The following is a 25260-nucleotide window of genomic DNA, read 5'->3' as shown; positions in this document are numbered from 1 at the left end:
TATGTATTTAAAAGTACAAGTGCAATCATGGTTTTGAGTTTGAATTTTATTTCGACTTAATTTAAAAGTTGCAAAAATTCAAGAGTAAAATAATTTCGAACTAGGTATATTTAATACTAAAGTGTTATGTGTAAAAAAGAAAAATAATATAAACAACTTTAGTACTAATGAAATTATTATCATTGGATTTAGTATGCAATTGCAATTGAAGTGAATTCTCTATAAATTGATGCCATGAAGAGCAAAACTAAAATTATTTGTTTCAAGTGTACATAGGAGTAAGTTAACACATGTTATGTTTTAAATTTTTAGTTTTTGCTGGTATGAACTGGTACTATAGCCTCCTCTAATACAAGGCTGCGGAGTTGGAGTGTGGCAACATCACAGCAGCATGCCTGTTGCCATGGTAATAACAGGAGCAACAAACTTATAATTGTAAAGATAAACATTGCACATACACTCATACGCTCCATTATAAATGAGTGCAACAGCTGTTTCAGTATGATGGGTCTGCGGCGTTGCCACTTTTGTCTCGCCGCGGCCTTGTATTAGAGGAGGCTCTGGTTTTACTCATTTATAATAATACAATGTTACATGGTAATACCAAAATGATTATATTTAACTTTTTTATCCAATTAAATTAAAGGAAATTACCTATGTTCAATTCAAAATCAAGGAAATTAGGCCTATGTTTAAGTGTCAATATGAAAAAAATTTAACTTTCAAATAAATTTAATTTTTGCTTAGAATCCTTACAAAAAAATTTAAGTTTACTAAAAAAAATTGTAACATTTAGGTGTGTTGTTTAAACTGAGTGTACCTTTGCAGTATATTTCCTTATCAGGGGCTTCACAGACAAGAATAGAGTCAAGATGCTTGGAGCAGTCGTTGCACTTGAAGCACTCTCTGTGCCAAGGCTGAAACACACTCTCATGCAGAAACACTTGGACAAAGTGTACAAAATAAAACAAAGACACGATATACGAGAGATAACAAAGAGTGTATGGTAAAGGCTTCCAAGAATATTTCAAGGAGAGTATTGAGCAATTTACTTTACCAAAAAAGCTAAATGTTGGATGAAATTTGTATTTATTCTGATTTTCTTGATTCCATTTTAGCTGTATTTGGAATGCATTAAATGTATGTTCATATTGTAAATTGAGTTATGAAATACTGTAGCATCAATTAAGTTTACTAGATACTCTTGATACTTTTGTTATTTCGTTGTCTTCTGTTTTTTTTTGCACATCTAGTTTTAACAGGATAGCTTAGGTGTATGAAAACGGAAATTAAAGTTTATTAATTCTAATGTGATTAAGTGATTTCCAATTGTGGTTTGCACTAGTTCAAGCTGTAAAGGTGAATACTACTTGAAGGGAAGGTGCTCTCTCTTCCTCTCTCATACAACTTAGTTTTGTCAAAAACGGTCATTGGAACCATAGTCCGTACATGGATTTGTAAAATTGCATTTAGGTTTTTGACACTTGCAGTCTCCAACAAAAATAGGAGGCAGCGTGCAAAATATTGTAAGAAATCACTTTTAAATGAACAAATTATCAAGATTAACTTAACTGCACTACCAGTGGAAAAATACCCTTCAGCTCCCTTCAAGTAAGTTGAATACTGTACAAATTATTTTTTTCATAATTTCTCTCAAGAAGAAGTGTGAAAGATAATAACTTAAATAGGGCAATTTTTATTAATTTTTGATAGTATAATAAGAAGGATTTCTAAAGAGGGTGCAAATATTCTTTGTCTACTAATTTTCATTCCTTCTCACTTCATGCATGTTGTATGATGTTTGACACAATGATTGACTTTGGATATTGAAGTAGTCATCCCGTCTATGTGTACCAGTTGTAGGCAGTTTTTTCTTTACTTAAAGATGATAATTAAACAAGCCTCTCATAAAGTGTGCTACAGTTGGAGTTATATTTTTACTTTGATTCGTTATTCTATAATAGTTAATAATGAGCGACATTATAGTCTACAACCAGCTGTTCTTACAGTTTTGAATAGTTAGAATACCTTGCTGTCGAGCTGATGTGTCAAGCGAAAAATATGAATTTTCATCATGCCATCAGTTCAAATTTCTAACTTGATCTTACATATTTTGAACCAGCTTTTACATACACACTGTCATCATTTCTGTTGTTTTTTGCCTCCTGATCACAAATATTAATTAATCTAGAGGTTAAAATACCTTTAATCCGTCAATGTGATCAATGTCACCGATGAGCGGCGACCGGTTTCAGCCCAGCTGTGGGGCCATCATCAGGCGATGAAGGAACATAAATATCACTCCGAAGAGGTCGTCATAAAGTCTATTCATACGTCACGAGAAACAACACATAGATACATTATTTACAAACACACGTGTGGCCACAAATTAACTGCGCGGCGGACGGTACGCGTACATTAAGTTGCTAGTCCAAACTGTCGTCACTGCCGTCTTGTCCATCTGCCATCCCCCTCCCCCTCCTCCAGTTCTTATCAGGTCAAAATCCTCATCTGATAAAAATGAACTAACAGGTGTTTACAAAATTAATTGTGACACTTGCCCCAGTTTTTATATAGGTCAAACTGCGCGATCTTTCAAAGCACGTTTCAAAGAGCACCTGCCAAAGAAGTCCACACAGAAACAAAATTCCGCATTTGCTGAGCATCTAATTACAAACAATCATTCATACACTTCAATAGACAATAATTTAGAAATTCTACAAATCCACAAAACTAAAGGCAGACATTTAAATGTAATAGAAGAGTACGAAATCTACAAAGCTGGCAAGGAAAATCCCCAACACATTTTAAACGAAAAAGCCTCTTTTGAAAGTAATTTTTTATATGAAACAGCAGTCGGCATTGAAAGAATAGTAACAACACACAAAGGACCTGATAAGAACTGGAGGAGGGGGAGGGGGATGGCAGATGGACAAGACGGCAGTGACGACAGTTTGGACTAGCAACTTAATGTACGCGTACCGTCCGCCGCGCAGTTAATTTGTGGCCACACGTGTGTTTGTAAATAATGTATCTATGTGTTGTTTCTCGTGACGTATGTATAGACTTTATGACGACCTCTTCGGAGTGATATTTATGTTCCTTCATCGCCTGATGATGGCCCCACAGCTGGGCTGAAACCGGTCGCCGCTCATCGGTGACATTGATCACATTGACGGATTAAAGGTATTTTAACCTCTACACACTGTCAATTTGGCTTGACAATTCTTGTTCACGTTGAATTGTCAAGTCAACAATTGAACTTGTGTAGCAGGCAGGCTCAAGAGAGAAAACGGTATTCTACTGCAAACACTCTGTCGACAACCCAATCTTTAACTATATTATTTTTACTTCAAAAACTGACTACAACAGATACATGGGAATAGAACGTTTACATCACAATAGTCTATCTACATTGGTCTTGGTCTTCAGAAGACAAGGTATTGCTACAAGGTCGGACATGTCAGTGCAAGTCACGCAGGCATGCGCAAGTGCCCGGAGCAACTTACATCGACAGTAAACTTCCTTGTCAGGCCCGTCGCAATGTTCCAGCGAGTCCAAAGTACGTTTGCACCTTATGCAATGGAAACAGCTTCTGTGATATTTCTGGTTGTTATCAAAACACAAACTTATAATCAGAAATAACCAGAAGAGCATACTTTAGTTTAGTTCTAAATTGAAAACTTTTTGCTCATTTTAAATGAGTAAATTAGTTCCTGTTTAACTTTCCCTAGTTTATATTTTCCCCAGAATCATTTTGATCGCTTATACAACCGAGGTATATATTTTACTGTTATACACAGATTGGATGTCATTGGGTTGACAGTACACAGAGACCAAATTTAAATAACTTCTAAATTGAAATGATTTATTTTTAATAAACTTTAACAGAATTTGTAAGCAATACCCTGAAGATTTTCATTCTTTGGATTACGATTTGCAAAGTTGCAGCTTTAGGCTATACAGTAGCAGAGAGAATTGTTTAAAAAATTCAAAATTGTATTATATTTAGTTAAAAAGCTCAAGTGCAAATTAATTTTTGCTGAAGGGAAGAACTGGTTGACGCTCATAAATGTGTCACTATAGGTCGGTCGCTTAGAAAGCGACCTCCTCGTAGCATTGGTGCGAGAGAGAGATACTGAGCTGTGGGAGTGAGACAGACTATGGCTCTTCCCCCACTCCGCTGGCGCCCCACCCCCACCTTTTCTTTGACGTAAAGGACGCATTTCTTTGAATTGCAGCTTAAATATTAACAGCAATTAAATTTACAGCTGATCAAAATGTAAACAATTACGTTCTTCATAACTTGAGAAAAATAGGTACTGCAAAAAATATTGTATAGCCTAAATCGCATCAATATTTGAGCATCATGAAATGTTATTATATCATTGTGTAAGCAGTTCCATTTGGTAACACAGGATTCCAACTCCCACGACACTGGGGCGGCGCCGTGTCGGTGTCATGTCGTGCAGTGTGAAAACGGCCACCTGGCGGAGAGGGGGAACATACCCTCCCTCGCCGTTACCTCCCCTACATGTGCTAAAAATTTTGCGCAGGTCGTTTTATAAGCGGCCGACCTATAGTCATAAATTGAATTTTCAGTATATTTAGTCAAACAAGTTAAGCTATTAATGCATAAACTTAAGTAGTTTCTTCACGTAGATATTTTCTAACTATGTTTCCACTACAGTGTATTGTTATTTTTAAGACCTTCATTTAACCATCCTAGGACACTTAAGTCAAAAGTGTTTTTCATATTTAGGCTAAGCCTAGAGGCTCTCACCATCACATAGTTTGAGCCATTGGTGATTTTTGGTATTTCAACTCAGGACCTCAATGACTGAAACCCTACGATCTATCACTATTCCAACTCCCCAGTAATTTGGTGTAGAATTACTGTCACATCTGTCGTTATATTGGTCAAGTAAGCTGATATCTCATACATACCCGTCCCTTAGCCAGCATCATTTCAGCAGCGTACACGCAGCCCCCACAGCGGGGACAGCCTTCTCCAGGCGCGGCCCTGGCTATAGCCTTCACATCACGGGGGCCAGAGGAGCGGTCAGACCTGTCAAACATCAAACGGCCTCATCAACTAGAAAGGTTAATTTAATTCTACTCTTAACTTTAAGATACTGAACTAGACTTTCCATTCTTATGTTAAAGTATTTGCCAGTGTTATAATAAAAGTGAACATAGTTACATTCAGCTACTGACAGATTGATCTGATGTAAATTACTATGATCTCTTAGAATTGCTCATTCATTATGTTCTATTTGTATGAAAAATTGGCCCTTAGAGTTGGGATGTCTGCTTCAGTATCCAAAGGTCAATGGTTTTACATACAGTGTGGTAGAAAAGTCCCAGAACGGTTAAATATATTTGTTACCAATATAGATAAGGTAACGATAGTTGGTATATAAATAATGCCTATAAATGTCTACTGTTTTAAGCTATTGTCACATTTTTATGCCTTAAGGGGGACGGCCCACGAGGAGTCAGACAAAATTCTTAAATAACAGCATAGGTCGAGTTTGGTATCTAATAAAGGTCTTAGTAGAATACATTGCTCAAAAGGACCACTGAGTTAAAAATTACAGATGTTCAAAGATTCATTGAATTTGCATTGCTATTCTACGCTACCTCCTCAAGGGGCAACTGCGAGAATTCGGAAGAAAATCATTAACGTAAGCATAGGTCGACATGCACATCAAATTAAAGGTCTTATGTAGTAGAATACAATATCACAAATTTGAGCTCAATAGAACAACTGAGTAAAAAATTACAGCTGCTCAAAGATTTAAAATGGCAGATTTAAGAAATAGTTTAACTGCTGCCATTTTTGACTCAATTATACGTTTGAGTTCGGGTTTGCGGCAATGTAATTCTACTAACTAAGACCTTTAATTAGATACCAAACTCGACCTATGCTGCTATTTAAGAATTTTGTCTGATTCCTCGTGTCCTCCCTTAAGGCATAAATAGGTGATAATAGCTTAAAACAGTAGACATTTATAGCTATTATTTATATACCAAGTGGCATTACTTTATCTATATTGGTAACAAATATATTTAACTGTTCTGGGACTTTTCTACCACACTGTATATACACTATGATTTGATTCTGTAAAACTGTAAAAATAGTTCATAAAGCAATACTGTTAGAAGATGTTTGCCAAATGAAAAATTACTAAGTATTTTATGCAAATATTATCATGGTTTTTCATAGTTAGTTATAATTTGGATGAAGTCAGAAACAATTGTGATTATTAGTCCTAAATTTAACACTGCAATCAATCCAGGAGTACTTCTTTCTATAACTGAAATCAATATTGAAACATTGATAATATATTGTAGTTTGTTTATTGAATTATGATTTTACAACTTAGAACAGTGGAAAAAATGCTGAATTTGTTGAGCTAGGCCTAGTTAAATCTTTAGTTTTTTTCAGTATTGAGCCAATGTCTTCAAAAGAAATTAAGGAAAAAGAGATGGTTTACATTTAAATTATCTTTAAGAAGAAATACAGTTAAACATATTAATCTAAAAATATATAATCAAGTTTTAATATGATACATAATTATATGTAATATCTAACAAACGTTATATAATACAAGTAATTACTAGAAGCATTATTATACAATGCGAAATCATTGTCAGTAAAATTTCCTTAAACACAGTGTTATCATATTTTGTTAATTGCATTTATTCAAATATGTTACAGTTAAAGCATTTTAGAGAAGTTATACACAAATGATTGTGTTTAGTCATTTCATAATGTTAACATCAACGCATGACTTTGTACATCATATAATAAAGTTTCAATGTGACAAATTTGGAAAATCCTTTTAATTGGTTTGATGAATTTATTTATTCATGTTCTATTTTATTAGAACATTGTTAATTAAAAGAAACAATTTACAAATGTACTCTAATTCTTTACAAAATTAAAATGTGGATAGATGAGACTCGATGAGGTGATATTAATATGTATACATTGTAAAAATACGAGTATTAAGAAAGGGAAAACTTGAGACAGAAAATAATGGATACCGGTACCAAGAACACCATTCAACCAATGATGTAAGTTGGTTTTGGGATTGGGATGTCAAACCTGTCGATAGGTTACCTATTCTTTACTTTGATAAGGAGTTCTCGAAAATACTCATAATGTCTCTCTCTGGAACAACGTTTAAACAAATTACACTGATTACATAACTCTTAGTTTTATCAGGTAGTTTTCCATTTAAATTTTTGAAAGATTTCTTGCACGACTAAAATATATAGTTATTTGTTTTTAACATTGATTGTTTATTACACATTTGCATGGAATTGAATTCAACCTATATTTTAGTCAGTTACAACATCTATAAACATACTATAGTACATCTAAAACTAAAACGATCATGAAGCGGAGAAGCGATTATGGCTTCCAGCATAGCATCAGCTGTAAACATGTGCAATATTACTGTATTACATGTAATGTCTTACATATTACAGGTCATAAGTAATGGGAAAGAGGAACACAGTAAATATCGAATGATATGATCAAGACACCAGAGTGGGCACTTTCCTTATCCCATCACATATAAACCATGCAACATGGGGAGGGAAGGGTTAGCGAAGCAGTGCAGAGCGAGCGAAGCGCGATCATGCTGCGACAATGAAACTGGCTCACCAAGTGGTATCACCTCGTTACGATTCATCTTGCTTGATTTTGAGAGCACTACGTACTTAACATAGGTAAACGGCTTATATCATTGCTTGCCAACGTAAGCTTAAGTCGGTTGCCGAGCTGAACGTATCAAGTTAAAAATTAAAATTCTATATTTATCCGTTGACTTTAAACTTTTTATATAAATTTCCCAAACAAATAGTGATTTTTGTAGGTTGTTTTTACAACTTTTAACAACAATTGGTTGGACAGGGATACTACTGGTGTTAAATAACACACATTTAGTTTTGTGATGACTATCAAAATGTTGTCTATTGTTAGTATCATAGCGCGCCAACCAAGCCCTAAGCTCGATAAGCATAGCAATTCACAAGCCGTTACAATTTGTTATTTATATACAGTTCTGATATGTATTTTTAACTTGTACTATCTTTAATCAATGATTCTTGCAGGTAAGGTATTGAATGACTAAAGTGGAGAGGGCTACGAATAATAAAGATAATCGTTTCTACCAATATATTTTCCCTTCAAGTGTACAAATCGTTTGGTATAACTTCTCTCGACGTAACCATCCCATCTAACCATATAGTAATACAATTAACAAAATACGACATTATGAAAATATTATCACTAAAAAAATATAACAATAGTATGATTGCTCTCAAAACGCAGTTTTAAAAATTAAAAAATGTGGGCAGGTGTGGAAGCCAAAATCTCCGCTGTGCAGCGACGAGTTTTAGCTGGGAACAAAAGGGAAAAATGTCAGGGGCACCATCTTACAATGTTGGGGTGCTCATTCACTATGGACACATGCGAACATACAATATACGGGGCAGTGATGAAAACTAGGCTACCTTCATCACAAGCGTATATTTAGGGGATTGTGATACTCATCAAGGACCAAATGTGAGAGAATAAATGGTCAAAATGGTAACAATACAAGGGAGAGGTCAATAAATCGATGAGAAGGGACATGCACATATTGGCATTGATAACTAACATATGGGGTGAAGAGAAAGAAATATAGTCTACATAATAGTTTTTCAGCTTAGTTTTTCTAAAGTAGACCAGACAAACAAAAATTGTCCACAATAACTCCTAAATAATTCTATAGAAACTTGGCAACATTACATCAATTTTAATTTAAAAAATTTCAGCCTCTCTACAATTGTAACATTTTACTCAGCAGGATAAAAAAAAAATGTTTATCATATGCCTATTTAGAGAAGTAAAATGAGTTTTAAAGGATGATCTTTTAATTTCTTAACTTTCTTATGAAAATAAAAAAAAACTGCATTATGTTAAGCACCCCACTTCAATTGTTGTGTCCAAGTATTAACACATGATATCCATAGTAAACATTGGTATTTTAAATTAGCTCTAAAATCAAACTCAAAATTTGTCTACCCACAAAATGTAGAGCTAAAATGTATTTTAAAATGCATCAAACAGTAAAAATCCACCCCCTAATCTAGTAAAAAAACTAGATACAAAATGATATTCTAAAAGTATATGTAAATAAATATATACTATTTTGTTTAAGTAAAACAAGAAAGGAAGCATTTCTCTAGTTAATCAATACCAGTTACTACTTTATCTAAAACCGGGCAGAAGCAAAGAGAGGACAAGCCAAAGACAGTACAAGTAGGAAAGGAAAATGCCCTCTAAGTGCCCCAAGCATCTACTGTATTTACATTATCTTAAGATTGAACTCACTAGAATAGTCTACTATATAAAAAAGTGTTCTATTGTAACAAAGAAAATTACCAAATATGAAGATTACTAGAGGAAACATGAAAAAGGTTATACTAGTTAAGAGTTAGAATAAATATAGAAATGTAATAAAGTGTTTGTTATTCTCAATGTTGACGATGTGTTGGTGTAGAGTACAAAGTGTCAATCTCAGTACAACAATAGTTTGAAGCAATTTGAGGTTTTTTCTACCTAAAGGTGTCAACCTACGTAAAATATAAACTTTGCAAGAAGTGGAATCTACAAAGCAAGAAATTAATAGACTAAATCAAGTAGTAGTACTTGACGAAGTATTTCTAGAAGTAGGAAAAAGCAATACATTTGTCTTAAAATGAAGCTTAACAATTATTACTTCTAACGGTTTAAAAGTTTCAGAAAGCACATTGGAATTCTTCTTCAAAATACTTTACAATGCCATGTAAATAAACACTAATAATGTATATTTTTTACATAAAACCCTAGCTGTGTGAATGTAGAAGTATTTTGGAAATTATATGGTTTCTTTGTAAGAACATACAGTTGTATAAAGATAGTTAATTGACATAGAACCTTTGGTGGCATAAGCTTCAGAATGAACAAGCAGAAACATTCTTGGGTGTACTGCTAGTCCAGTGGTTAGCTCCTCAAAGTTTGGTGTGAGAGGAGCGGATTGGATCCGCAACATATCCACAAACAAAATGTAGGAGTTTAGACCTTTTTCCCTTAGAAAACTTTACTGATACTGTACTTTGAAAACGCAACGGGCTGCCAATCATTCTTTTTCTTCCACGAGTCCTACAACTCAGTGAAAGCACCTTAGGTTGATAAGCTAGATATTACTGGTTCAAAATCGGTCACTGATACTACTGATACTGTAACGGTTCACTGTCGTAAGACCACTGCTCAGTCAAGCAGTTGAGGTAAAACAGTTAACAACATCCAGAGCTTTTGGAGCTTTTGCCACTAAGATCTAGCCTTTGGTAGATTGTCTATTCATATGTCAGATTGTTGACTCACTGTTCACCGACGAGATGCTCGCCCTTGTCCATGCTCAGGCAGCCAGCGCCACCGCCAAAGCCGTAGCCCTTGGGTCCGTACTTGCGGGCGTGGCAGTTTTTGCAGAAGAGCTCGCCTTCGTGCTCTGAGCAGTTTGTGGAGTCAAGGAACTTGCCACAGAGACCTGTCAACATTGCCATCAGATAAGTCAAGAATTCAGAGGAAAAACTACTTGAAAAGTGAGGTTTCCTTCAACAGCAATACAATAATAATAAACTATCCAAAACTTTTAAATTAGAATTTTTATAAGAATAGCAGTGGAATGGGAAAGAGTCCACTTAGCACAAGAAACAAAAAATCACTGACAGCATTTTCAACCAAAGAAGGTTTAATTCTGTAGAGGTTTGTTTTTGTGTTTGTTTACCGTAGCATAAGGTTTATGTGTTTCTTGTGCTGGAGTGGGCTCTTCCCTGCTAGACTGTGGTGAAGGAAGTAGTAAAGGCTGGTAGTGCAGAGTGGGGGAACCGTTTGTGGTAGTTAGATTAATGTATCTGCAATCCTAAAATGCTATATGGGAAGGGAGGGAAAAAGGTCCACGACATAGGAAGTGGTGAAGGAAATAGTAAAGGTGAGCAGTGCGGAATGTGGAGTCATTTTTGGCAGTTGAATTAATGTATCTGCAATACTTAAATGCTATGAGAAGGGAAGGGATCAGGTCCACGACATGGGAAGTGGTGAAGGAAGTAGTAAAGGCTGTCAGTGCAGAGTGTAGGAACCGTTTGTAGCAGTTAGATTAATGTATCTGCAATATTAAATGCTATGAGAAGGGAAGGAAACAAGTCCACGACGTAGGAAATGGTGAAGGAAGTAGTAAAGATGAGCAGTGTGGAGTGTGGGAATGGATTAATGTATCTGCAATACTAAGACTGCTCTCAGAGTAAACTATTGATTTTCCCCGAGCAAAGCTTAGTCTCCAGGTACTTTTTATACTCAGAGTATACTATTCCAATCAAGCATGATCTGGTTTCCTGTTCATATATTTTGAGAAAGCATTTGACCCAGTCTAGAATCAAACACTATTTTGGGTTATTAAATCTATATTTTTAATACGCTAGGCATATTTTTGTCATAATTGTTTTGGAGCGGTGGTGCTACCGATCACCATGTCCAAGGTGTCGTTAGAAAGGTCTTAGCATGTAGTTTTGCCATCAAACAAAAAAAGTTGGAATTCCATCAGGGCTCTGCCCCAGTGGCCTTCAAAGTTCCCATGTTATTCTTAGGGAGAAAATGTTTGTTTACATTTGAAGTTTGAACAGATGAATACTTTTAAATTAACACTAATATTTGAAACAGCTGGTTATACTCAAATTGGAGACATGTGCTATAAGGATTTATTAGATTAGTTGTTGAAAATGATGTTTCACTGTTTTAAACCAGTTTTTATTTGCACAAAATCAAAACATAACCAAAAAACGTTCGACATAATGGAGACTATAAGACGTCGACCAGGACGGCCAATAGGAGGAGGCCGACGAACTTTAACTGGTAGACGCGAACGAAATACAAATAATACTATTGTCGTTGATAGCCGAATACAGCAAGCACCCTTCCGTGTTGGGTTTAAGTGTGCTCTCCAACAGCCGCCTGAAGATTTCACATTCAATTTAGGACTGTTGGATAATCACTATGATTGTTATTCGTTTCAAAATAATTAATTGACGTAACACTTTGTAATTGCTCGAATTCGAGCAACAGGTACACTAGTTTTGTGTTAAAGTTTTCTTGTTACAAATTTAAAAATCATCACACAGTCTTAGAAGAACAGTGTTTAATTTCATATAATAGTGCTTTAATTTTCTACTTAATGTATGACTTTCAATAATCTTGAAGAGGTATTTCATACAGTGAAATCTTATATATTAAAAAAATTTGGTTTTTCTTTTCCGAGTTCGTTTGGCTCTTTTACCCGACCGATTTTCATTATTGAGGTCTTAAATTGAAGGTATGCACGCACAGATTTGCCATCAAGCATCGGCATATATTTATCTATAGCCACACTCGGTTTATACGTAAACAAAATTTGCTCCCCACTTATTTCTTATGGGAGTTAAATTTTGTTTCTCTTTTCCGAGTTCGTTTGGCTCTTTTACCAGACCGATTTTCATAATTGAGGTATCAAATTGAAGGTATGCACGCACAGATTTGCCATCGAGCATCGGCATATATTTATCTATAATCTCACTCGGCTTATCCGTAAACGAAATTTGCTCTCCATGTATTTCTTATGGGAGTTAAATTTGGTTTCTCTTTGCCGAGTTCGTCTAGCTCTTCTACCCGACCGATTCTCATGATTGAGGTCTCAAATTGAAGTTATGCACGCACAGATTTGTCATCAAGCATCGGTATACATTTTATATATAGTCTCACTCGGTTTATACGTAAATGAAATTTGCTCATCATGTATTTCTTATGGAAGTTAAATTTGGTTTCTCTTTGCCGAGTTCGTTTGGCTCTTCTACCCGACCGATTTTCATGATTGAGGTCTCAAATTGAAGGTATGCATGCACAGTTTTGCCATCAAGCATCGGCATATATTTACCTACTGTATTACTTGACCAAAAAACACAATTTCATTCGTTTTCGAATTCTTATTTCATTTTAAGACATATTTCACCAGTTATAATAATATAATCCTACATATTTTGCTCTAAGAACCTTCAGTGAAATACTGGCTTTCATTTAAGCTATTAGTTATTCAAATTGGACGAGTTTCAAGCAAAATAGGTGAACAACCAACAAAAAAATTATTTTTGTATGGGTTTTCCATGATTGAAAAATCAATAGCTCCAGTATTGTTCATGGTTTTTATATGTTTTATACTCAAAATAATCAGTAAATTATAGGCTTTCATTTGAACTATTGATCGTTTAAATCAGTTAAGATCAAGATGCTGTATTACTCAATCAAAAATCATAAATTTGATTATTTCTCGGATATTATATTTATGTTAACGCTGCGGAGCAGCATGGGTCCTCTAGTCTTTATTGAACATAATTCATGGTACCTCACCCATCACAAGACTATGAAGGTCAACTGAATGAAAGGATACCTAACAATCATTCCTTTATGGATAAACACAAGTTTGGGAAATAAAGATGATTTAGGAAGTAAATAACACAGATTATACCCCCTTGTTATTTACACATGCCTATAGTCTTATTTACAGTTTACACACTTATACACCCCCACAGCAATAGCCCTTTATTATGCCAAACAATAATTTGTTATTGTTTTACTGACGGTTTATGTTAGGTCTTTGTTTTACTAACAAAGACTATGAACTGTATATTATAAAAAACAGCTGCATGGCAAAAACAATTATAAAAAAAAATAAATTATATATTTTTGAGAAGACAATTAAAAGAAATTTTGACGGTTAATAGTTAATTTTTTGTCGCACGTACTGACATGTTAGTTTGGTTAACGATGATGTTCGGTACACAGGTCAGCTGGTTCGAGACTTACCACACTTGAAGCACATCTTGTGCCATTTGAGACCTCCAGCCACTCTCTCTTCAGCAGCGTACACTGACTTGCCGCACTTAGGGCACTTGGGGTGGTCTGCGGGCTTGAAAGGCATTTTGGAATTTGTTACTTGCTATAAAAATCTGAAACAGAAATGAAACTTTATTGGCTATTTTAAAGTTATAATAAACAGTATGTATTTTGGAAATACCACTATAAAATCACAAGCCTAGCTAAATTTTATTTTGATAAACAAGACTGCCAAAGAAGAGGGAAGAAAATATCTCTTAGGATGAGGAGGGTCTTCCACTTGACAAAAAATCTCGCTTACTTGGTTGAGAAAGTCCTGTGATCCCCCTTCAATGCGATGACAAATCCAGTTTTATCCCGCATGAATAAAAAAAGAATTCCTTTCTCTTCTGAGTGATCTTTTTGCTGTATTATATTTATTTAAATATATCTTAAAAGTACTACAATGCTAAAATAGGTGAATTAATTAAATAGATATTTTATCTGACTACATCCAAAAGAAGAAAATCAGGTGTCAGAGCCAAAAATCTCATTAATTTTGTATATTGTATGTATTTTGTTTTAATCATGAGCATAGTCTAAAAATTCTATTTAAAAAAATAAATTCCACATATGGAAACACTAAGGTCTTGGGCTGTTGGGGCCCAGCCTAGGTCTGGAAATTGAAACAAATGTTCTGTTCTCCAATGAGCTCCAGTTGTCGCCAAGCAAACTAGTTGAAATCTGATAAAACCTGTTCTTTACTTTACACTACTATTCCAGCTGATTGCCACCCCCGTGGTAGCTGATACCGATGCCAGGGAAAATAAATAGGGAAAACACACGCTTGCCAAGTATTAATTGTGATCTGTGATAAATTCCTATGGGAAATGGGGTTGAAGTCTACTAAATACAATCCAGTTTACAGATATTTATAGAGAAAGGGATTGTAAAAAATTTGTCACTGTTCCAAATTAAGATAGCACATTTTAATTTGCACTAAATAATCATTTAAAACAATATGCAAGTAACTCTTAAAATATGTTTCCAGTATATCTTGCTGATTTATGAAAGGGATGGTGATGTTTAATTTGATTTGATATACAAAACATGTTTTAGCGAATTTCCCATATAGGGAATAAGCTATTACCGTAGTACTCATGGTAAGACCTGGACGCGGGACCGATTTTTTTTTTCGTTTTGAGGTCCCTAGAGGCCAAAAACACCATCCGTTCAAATTCATATATATATATATGTGTGTGTCTGTTAGCACGATAACTCGAGCAAAAATGATTCGATTTTGATGAAATTTGGTAACGTTGGTGTAAACCTACGTTTATTCGAACGAGTTCGCGATCCAGCATGATCGGACCATGGGAACGGGGGTTTACGGGGGGTTTTATGGGGTAAAAATAGGTTTTTTGCATATTTGACCCAAAAAACATAAAATTTTGCAATTTCTTTCCAAACCATTTTGTAGAGCTTAAAAAAATAAATAATTTAGTATATTGAAGCGTTATTATGCGCCTAATGGTTACGGAGAAAATTAAAAAAAATTGTAAATTTAAAATTCCCATGTTATTCTTATGGACAATAAGTAAACTGTTGTAGTGTGCTTGTTTATGAACATATTTTGATCAAATTTGGAAAATGTTTTTATTTCTTACTAACTACTAACATAAAAAAAAACAGTTTTACCCATCCTGGTGCAGCAAACCTAAGTACTTGTTAAACTAATTCTATTTAAATCGGGAATAAATGTTACATTTTTAAGTAGACATTTCAGTGTAAATCCAATGAGTCAAATGGAAATTGCTTAGTCTGCAGGTTTGCTGCGGCGGGGGTATTTGTATTTTAAAATTGTCAAAGGTGTAATATTACATTATGAGTATTACTTAGACAACAAGTTTATTCTTTTAAGAGATATTCTGTCTGCATCCCTGCATATATCAAAAGACAAAATAATTAACTGTAGCTGGAGCAGGAAATTTTTAATCTCTGTTGTTTGACAAATTGGGTAATGTTAAAAACTTAATTATATTTAAATATCTTCTTCATACATGATAAAATATTGCAATTATTATACATTTAAATTGGACCACTGTATGTTAACTTTTAAAACTTGTTTATAAAAAGTCCTTTGATTATGTGCGGCAGGGTCCAATTTCATCTATAAAAAGTATTATTTTCTGAGGATCAGTTTTAACAGGTAGACACAAATAATAACTTACTGTACCATACATAACCTTCATTTTAAATACTACTTAGTTGGACGTAAACTGGGTACATCATTCTACAAGTTTTATGGATTAAAATTACCGGTGGTTAGCAATTTTTTCTTGAATAAACACAATGTCGCTTCTACTAAAACTGACTGAATTTATAAGAAAAGTCATATAAGCACAATTTTAATCACACTGTAAAGCTAAAATCTTGGTGAAGCCATTTTTAGCACAATCACTTGATATTAGAACTTCACATACAATTGAAAAACAGTACTGAATCACAATATTGGCTAATTAGCAAAACATGTAACAACTCAAGGCCATATACTATGTACAGGCTTGGCTCTTATCTAACTTACTTTTATGTTGTTACACTCTGCATAAGTTTCAGTTATTTATGTCAGAAAAGGAATCATATGCAATGTGTTATACGTCAATGGTTTTACTCACTGATGAATAATCTTTATAAATACAAAACACAAAATACCAGTTACATTAAGTACCTTCACCAAGTGATACTGATATTTATCTTAGGCCACTGGTTTCATATCTTGACTGTGTAAGTGTCTCAGAGGCTAAAAATGTTTGGAATCAAATTATTTGAGTAAAGTCAAAATGAGTAACTGAAAGTAAGGGATAAACATGCATTTAGCAAGAATATACAGATTCAAAACGTTGACTTGGATTGTAACTTTTAACTGTAAGGTTCTAATATGGAAACTTTCTTATTTAAGCAACGCAAAGTAGTTTTTCATTCTTATATAAGGTAGTTAAATTTTAATGTGAAATTATATTTGTATGTATTTATTATAATCTGTATTTGTTGCCACCTGCATTTCTATAATTTATTCAGTAATATAAGGGTCCCTTTTCCAGTAGCCCTAGCATAGGAAATAGTCATCCCTTTGATATAAAGAACTAAAAAGTCGGACTATTCGCAATTCAATATTTCTGAGTTTTGAGTATATACATCCACGCGATACTAGCCCGTCCAAACAGCTAACTCCTCCATGATACTTAAATTCCTCCACCATTTTAAATATAACTTAAATAACCTTCAGGAATAAGTTTTCAAGATTATCTTTGAATAATTGAATTGACATTGCTTCTCCTTAAAAAATAAAATAATAAAATACTGGAATTCTTAAAGACACTAAATACATTATTGAATCATGAAGTTCTCCGATCAGCAATAGGGCCTACAGATTGCAATACAGCACAAATACTGAATATGAGGTCACAAGATCGTGGCCAATTCTCGAACCGTCTAGAGCGAGATATCTTGGCATGAGATGCTGCACTTGACTTGGGCCTGGCGAGGCGACCGATTTAGTTCCTATCCGGACTTCCCTGTGTAGATATAGTACTACTAGCTGACCTGGCAAACTTCGTAACACAACCGGTCAATGAATGTCGGTTCATTGAGCTAAAATTTATTTATGAAAGTAATACAATGAATATTAAATAAATATTTTATTTTATTTACCAAGATCATAATACTAAATTAACTTCCAAAATTAAAATTTCAATCACCGTTATTTTCAATAATGCTTTATAAGGACTTGATTTAATTCAACTACACTATTATGTAACACGAGATGCATTTGGGTTAATTCTTTTCATTGAAGCCTTTCTACCAACGTGGTCGCTATTAAAAATAAAAAAACTTTATTTTAGTGTCACTCATTCTGCAATCTGGCTCTGGCATTCCTAACCAGACTACTGCACTAGTAATAATCTACTGCACATGAGGTAGTGTATTATATCTTCAATCAAAGAGCAAAGCCTAGTTCTCCTCATGCACCTCATGATCAGGAGATTTTAAAGGAGGAGAGGATTTTAAACTAGTGAAAGTTTCCAAAATATTTTCCTCTTTTTTTCAATTTTTTTAAAGTCCAATATTAGATAGTAATTTTAAATGTAGGAGAATGATGTGGATAAATAAGGGCCAGTTTTAAGTATTTTGCTGATTTACTGTGTTTTCATAATTTTCCTTTTAGACTTTTTTAGTATTCTGCTAAATCAAAACCCATCAAAATCGGTCTCGCTGTTCTCGAGATATAAGCGTTAGAACAAACCCGACTTCGTTTTATTTACCTATATGGAATAGTGTAGTAATTAATATCTACTTTGGAACAATATGTCGATGGCCAAATTAATTCCGTGAATTGAGTAAGCTCACGTATGATCCTTTAAATAAGAACGGAAAGTTTCCGTATTAAAGTTTTTAATAAATTATATATTTAGCAGCTTCATATTGGTGCATGAGCCTAGATTTACAACTAATGAACAGGGTAACTCACTTTCTTTACAAGATAGACTTTTTTAGTTTTGTTTGTTGACTGTACAATAGTTTTAAATCCAGTGCCATAAAAGAAATATAGTATGCATGAAAATTAAACGCTCCAAAGAATATTTTAAATTATTATACTACATGTATTTCAAATGCAGCAGTATTTCAAATGATGTTGTCCCATCAAAATGAATGATTAATTTCTCAAAATCTCAATCTTTACACAAAGTAAACTTCAGCATGTATAAACATTACAATAAATAGAGTTTTAGCGGAAAAAATAACTGAAAAGGCAACAATCTCGACAACGATTTCTCCAATAGCCTAATTCTTTTAATTTAATGTAAACATAATTAATTGTAATAATTACTATTTTATATTTATACTGCACTTAGTTGCTACAGAGCGTGATAAAATTATCTTAATTGAAATTAAATTGATCCCAAATTGTATTTAAACATAGTTTAGCGCATTTGCCTCTATTTTGTTCTAAAAAAAAATCATAAAAGTTTACTAAATAAAATAACAATTAGTTTTCTTAGTTGTACAAAAGAAGACAGACCTTAAACGAAAGTTGGAACGTAGGAGGTGTACAGCTGCAATGAGGAAGACAAGTTGGTCACAATGTCATGGTACAACCCCGAGCAACGACCGAACCGACACTGTACTGGTACTTGGCGACCTGCTGCAGTGGCATAGCTACGAACTGCGTGCCAGGGACGAGGCCTTGACTAATCACTGCACACACTTACACACTTACAGCACAAACGTGCTCAAATATCGTAGAACATATGTTTTGCAATTGGTTGTGCGATTTTGTTTGCATGTTTGCTTTTGCGTGTAATGCGTTTGGCGCTTGAGATTTTTGAGCTGCATGCGTTCGTCTTCGAGTATGATAACAGTTGCGTTTGGAGCTAGAGAGTTTATTGTAATGAGAGTTCATATTAGCTTAATATAATAACAACTGCGTTTGGAGATTGGGAGTTTATTGCTGTATACATTAATTTCTGTTTAATAACTAACTAACACAAACTATGATTAGCGCTAGAATTAGAATTAGACGCTGCATGAGTTCATCTTCGAGTAATATGATAAGATCTGCGTTTGGGGTCGATTTTATTGCTGCAGGCAATAATCTATGTGTATATTAGCGCTTGAGAATTAGACACTATGCGTTTATATTCGTGTAATATGTCTAGCGCTTAGTTTGGCCTACAAAAATTCAGATTACATTTGTATGACGCCGGCACACCAGAGTGTAAATGATTGAAGGAGTGTTGATCTGGTTCTTTGGCAAGGACCACTTAGCTCAATGATCAAGAACAGCATTGGATCCATTTCTTTCCTCCGAACTGAACTAGCGACTTTATGATCAGTAAACTAGCCATTTAACCACTCGATTACCCAGATATGCATCAACTCGTGTATTTTGATAACTTCTGTTTGGAGATAGAAATATTTGTGTTGCGCCCTGTAAGTTATCTTTGTATAACGTGACAGCTTTTTAAGAGCTTAAAAAAAATATTTTTGTTGTAGTGTGGACGACGTTAGAATACGCTACGTTGCCTTTCATCATCAAAGATATGACGTTGATTGTGGAGATCAACCCTGTTTCGAATTCTATGTTTGAGTAGAATAGTTTAACTTACCTAAAGTAAAAGGAAATCCTCAGTTGTTACTTCTCGTCGTATTTATAAGTTATCCTAATCATTGTGTCCTAAACATTCACATTATGCAAATTGTCAAAGATTCTAGCTAGAATAAGGTCATCAGAATCACCAAAGATTCTGTAGATCAGCAACATTTGGATTGGCCGAGATCTCCACTACTCTGCTACCTATTTATTATCAAACGAACTAAGATTTGCGAAAATTATGCGATCTAAATGTAGAAATGAATCTGTTTCATTTTGTTTATTTTTCGTTTCAACAACTATTCTTTGTATTATCTCGTACGAAACACTTGATTTAGCAGTAGTGACTTATATTATCTAAATGGACGTCCTTTACTGTTTTTTTTTTTTTTTAACAAAGACAGCTACCTTGATTGTTGATTATAAATATAAATTAGAGATTGTTAATCCGTGTTGATGCCTTAAAACTATTTTGTAATGTTAACTTCATGATTGCTCAGTGTTAATTCCTTTTGTTTTCTAGTGACAGTTCTCCGTATATCAGGACTCAATAATGAAACAAATATTTTACTCCAAAAAAATATTGACTTTACTAGAATAAAGCTTTTGAGGACGTAATGGTGTAGCATTAATACACACTATAAATATATGTGCTGAACTGTCTTTGGGCAACTACATTTGTATATTTATATTAGTTAAATATTTTAACTAATATGTAATACAATTAATAACAGTGATCCTAAATTATATATTCACCATTTTGTTTATATTCACTAAAGGACCTGAATTCATCCCTTTCCAAAGCAGAAAGCAATGATAATTTTTACAAGATTATTTTGATAGTGTGGTTTTACATAAGGGAAAGTAGAAACGATTTAATACTGAATTGAAACGACTTGACCCATTCACTGAAGACTTCCAAAATAGAACAACAAAGAACCAGATTGCGACGGGCAACTAGTTCGTGGGCCAAAATTGTACAAACTATAAATGAACACCTCCCCCCCCTTCCTTTCCATTCCTACCAGAAAACTCCTCTTGTACCTAGTCACAAGCACAACTGGTTTCCATTCGGTTCTATTGGATCAGTGTTAATCTAACTGTCGTGTATGTATACTTAATAAGATCCATTCGAAACTAAATTATTCCAAAATAAGGTTGGAAAAGATCAACAAGTAATTTTATTTCTTCGTTTGCATAGAGTTTTTCATAGATGAAAGCTAATAAAACAAGTTTGAGTTTAAGATGTGATGGTGTTTACAGCTTGTGTCTAGTATGCAGATTTGGATACATAATGGGAACTTTGAACCGTACAACAATTCACTTATTTGAATACAGAAGGTAAATATATGTTGTTATTAATTGGGATTTCCCTTCTATATGCCATAAACCTATATCATTTAAATACACAAAATATGATTTGATAATAGTATTATTATTGAGGAAAAACAATTAATGGTGTTAGTGTCTGTGTGTGTATTTAATTTCAGAAGCCTCCAAAGTAATTGGGCTTTGGAACAAAACATAAGTTTACATTAAAATAGTTGTGCATACATAATCGTTTCAGTGACCATAAAGTTTTAAATAAGGTTGAAGGTTTTTTATTTAACCTATCTTAAGGCACAGATAAATAATATAATAAACACCATATCATTTCTCTTGTACCGTATGTGCGTTTTGCGCTATGTGCGTGTATTTTTGTAATATTTGACCATAAATTAAATATACTTTGTATTTGTCATGTTGATATGTATTGTTTAGTTTTGGTAACCGTTTTATGACTCGATCTTATGTAAGCCAGTTTGTAATGAGAACCTAGTGAAGGCATATTAATCTATTGATAATTAGTCGTGTTCAACTAGTTTTTATTGTAACTTAATTGATTCTAAAATAAATATTCTATGGTAATACTATAACGTTTTCAACTACTGTATTCATCCGGTGATTTAATTTTATGTGTATTAACTGCATATCAACTATAACAAATCTATTTTTCTACAACCTATTATCTATCCTGTAAGAAACGATGTTATATATTGGGTTTTATTTAAATGGTATATAGAATTTCTTAGTCGACTAATTTCGTCGCTTTGAACAAATCTCCGCGTTTTCTGAGGGATCAAATTCATTTCAGAAGTTGTCCCAAAACGGAGGCCATAGAGATCAGCTGTTTATTTTCGTCTGTGACTCAGTCGGCTTCTGCGCGTTCCAGCGTGGAAAATTGAAAAAGATGGCGAACTGTTTGGCCAAAAATAAATTTGGACTGCGGTCATCTTACGCCACGAGGTTCACGCCCACCGGCGCCGTGTCATTTACGAAAATATCTCCACCCGCAGCCGCACCCGCACCTGCAGCTGGTCGTAGAAACACCCAAGTAATGGCTGGAAGTTAATTGTAATGGCTGAAACGCTGAAACGGAACTAGGCTGAAGAAAACAAAGTCCCAAAACAGCCCCAGTGAGTTCGTCCTCTACTGTATTGAAACTCGAAACACAATAGCGTCACGTCAACGTTAAGCCAGAATTTCCTTACAACCAATGTGATATATGAGATGTATGATATACCCAAATGTATAATATACTTGAACAAATTTAAATTATTTACATTATTGTTACCAAGTCAAACATTTTTAAATTTTCTATTTGTATGCATCGATGTTACTTTCTCGTAGTTAAATTGTTTCAGAACATGTTAAAAACACAACGCGAGGTTAAAAACAAACCCCCTACCATTTCACTGTATTAGTTCAAGTACTGTATCTGTTTGAAGTTATAAACACAAGATAGTTAGGCCTACCGGATATTATAGTGGTAGAGCTCAACGCTAATAACAATAAGATACTATACTACTATTTCCAATTTGTTACTTTAACTCTGTAAAGATTATTGATAATAATGTAATTTGATTACAAAAATCATCCATAACGTAATATAACTTTTGTAAAAGTTTAGGTTCAAAGATGAATCAATAATATTATCAATCATTGAGATGGGGACGCCACCTAGGTGCGCGTTTTAACCCAAATATGAGTGAAGGATGAGTGTAGAATTGTGTTTAAGATGATATTTGTAACTTTGTTGGTAAACGGAGTACAAACAAACCATGTTGTATCATAATGATTTATAGAATAGATGCATTTGGATATGTAAACAAAGGTTCCGGTAGCAGTGGTCTATTAATATAAACAATTTTGTATTATTTTATACTTATTATTCACTAATGTCATTTTCTAGAGAAACTCGCATTGTTTACGTTATATCATAGATAAAACTATGGTTATATCAACTGTTTTATCTCTTTCAAACCAAGCAATAGGGTTCATTGTATTATTTCAACCGTTGGATCAGGTTATTTTGCAAAGCAATAAATAATTGTTACTTTACTGATGGTAAAATGTTAAAACTTAACTTTGCTACGATTTTAGAAATCAAATATATAAAAGGATACTACAACAAAAAACTTGTCAAACATTTTGCACTACTTTGTTAGTTTTGTAATTACTTTTTCTTTAGTTATTTCATTAACAACTATCATAAAAATATTTATCTAACGAAAAATTAATTTTCCTTAGTGATAACACTTCGCCCTATCACAGCAGTGTTAACATTACCAGTCTATCCTTACGTGTAGCGGCACACAGCGAGTAAATACAAACCGTCTGTCAGTTATCCTGAAGGAAGCACTATGCATAAGCAGGACACTCGAAGCTTCTATCCACTAGCACAGCTTGCACTCTTACCTTTTAGAAGAACTAAAACTCGTGGCTGAAGCACACACTATTCACTAGTCGCGGTTACGTGTCGAATAGCGCGCCGCGGCTCCGTCCCGCCATGTCATTCGAGCCCCTGCACACGGCACCAAGCTCCATCCCCCACTTCCTCCCACATTGTTCTTCATTTAGAATTATTTCGTTATTGGGTGCGAGATTTTGATTTTCTGTCTCCATTTTCGCCTCTCTGAGTCACTTGGAGCACTTCTCTTTCATTGTTTACCCGACTTCTTTGTTGTGGATGCGCCGCCAACTGCTTCAGTCGGCGCTGAAAGGGTTCGGGTATGAGCGGAGGGTGGCAATGCTTATTGGAATGGTTATTGAATATCTCAAATTGTAGTTTTAAATTAAAGAAAATGTCATTTCTTCCAAATAAGCGCATGTTTATTGAATTTTGGATAGTGAAGAAGACATCGCATCCACAGATTTACCTTTTCCAAATAGAATGTAATAGAATAAATTACATCTTTTGCACTACCACCGCCATCAAAATACCGTTCTCCCAATTTTGATAAAAATTTGATACTTGGGTTGATATATCCAATGAAGAGTTACAATAAGCTGTCCACCAGTTTGGCTTGGTTGGGAAGTATGGTATATTCGACATAAATTATGACTCACTGAGCTGCACGTTCTTGCACTTTCTTGAGTTTATTGAAAAGATGTTTCATGTTCTTACATAGCTTTAATCGTAATCATTAACACAATAAAGATATTTGTGATAATATGTTTGTAATTTTAGTTTTTTGAGCTATTTGTCGTTGTTTGTTTGTGAAATTAATTGCTAAACTAGTTTGTTCTGGGAACCTCCTTTCTCTATGAGCACTGATTTTTTAGCAATAACAAAGCAACGTGTTAATAGTTCAAAGTATTTTTTTTTCAAGTTTTTGTTTTCGACTCCCTCCCGCATTGTTCTTCATTTACAATTATTTCGTTATTGGGTGCGAGATTTAACAAAAATGAACTCAATAGCTCATCTCTGTCTTAACTGTTTCCTTTCCTTGTTAATTGAGTTTTTAAGATACGAATGTCTTTTTTCGATTGTGGATACTATATATAACGTAAAACTATTATTTCCGTATTTATATACCCGAGGAAAATTATCTGCATATAAACACTAAATGTAATTTCAAACGAGATTTGAAGGTTTGTACTAAACTGTCACGGCTTATCTAGGTTTGGACCATTATCTTACAAAACGTACAAAAACTGTCAATGGCGTAGACACACACAAGTAGGCTAAATGTCCCTGCCACAGCACTTATATGGTGAATCGCTGTTTGATAATGTAACGATTGACTAATCCATAGGCACAAATAAAGGCATAATTGATTTTATTGGGAATTATTAAAACCCTAAAATAGGCCATAGACTATGTAATTAAGAGAATGATTAACAAATTACT

At 34.1% G+C, this 25260-nt stretch overlaps 1 protein-coding gene across 5 annotated transcripts in view; it reads right to left on the bottom strand.

Moving 5' to 3' along the window:
* LOC128985648 (muscle LIM protein 1) overlaps positions 1-23977 on the bottom strand; it is a 32619-nt gene extending 8642 nt beyond the window's left edge. The window contains exons 1-5 of one of the 5 annotated variants that reach the window (XM_054405391.1): positions 23826-23977; positions 13928-14070; positions 10424-10586; positions 4948-5068; positions 3510-3606 (exon numbers count right to left, since the gene is read on the bottom strand). In XM_054405391.1, coding sequence (XP_054261366.1) covers positions 3510-3606; positions 4948-5068; positions 10424-10586; positions 13928-14042 — 496 coding nt within the window. In that variant the 5' untranslated portion in view covers positions 14043-14070; positions 23826-23977. Of the gene's footprint in view, positions 1-820; positions 918-3509; positions 3607-4947; positions 5069-8176; positions 8416-10423; positions 10587-13927; positions 14071-19016; positions 19132-23741 lie in introns of those variants that run through there. The other 4 variants (XM_054405388.1, XM_054405390.1, XM_054405389.1 and 1 more) reach the window with 4 other exon arrangements.
* Between the last annotated feature and the right edge of the window lie 1283 nt (positions 23978-25260).

Source organism: Macrosteles quadrilineatus, unplaced genomic scaffold (genome assembly GCF_028750875.1).
Source record: "Macrosteles quadrilineatus isolate MER2022 unplaced genomic scaffold, UCM_ALF_1.0 Scaffold_2__2_contigs__length_208266976, whole genome shotgun sequence".
Classification (NCBI taxonomy): domain Eukaryota; kingdom Metazoa; phylum Arthropoda; class Insecta; order Hemiptera; family Cicadellidae; genus Macrosteles; species Macrosteles quadrilineatus.
The sequence above is the reverse complement of the archived record's forward strand: the minus strand, read 5'-3'. Positions and strand labels throughout refer to the sequence as shown.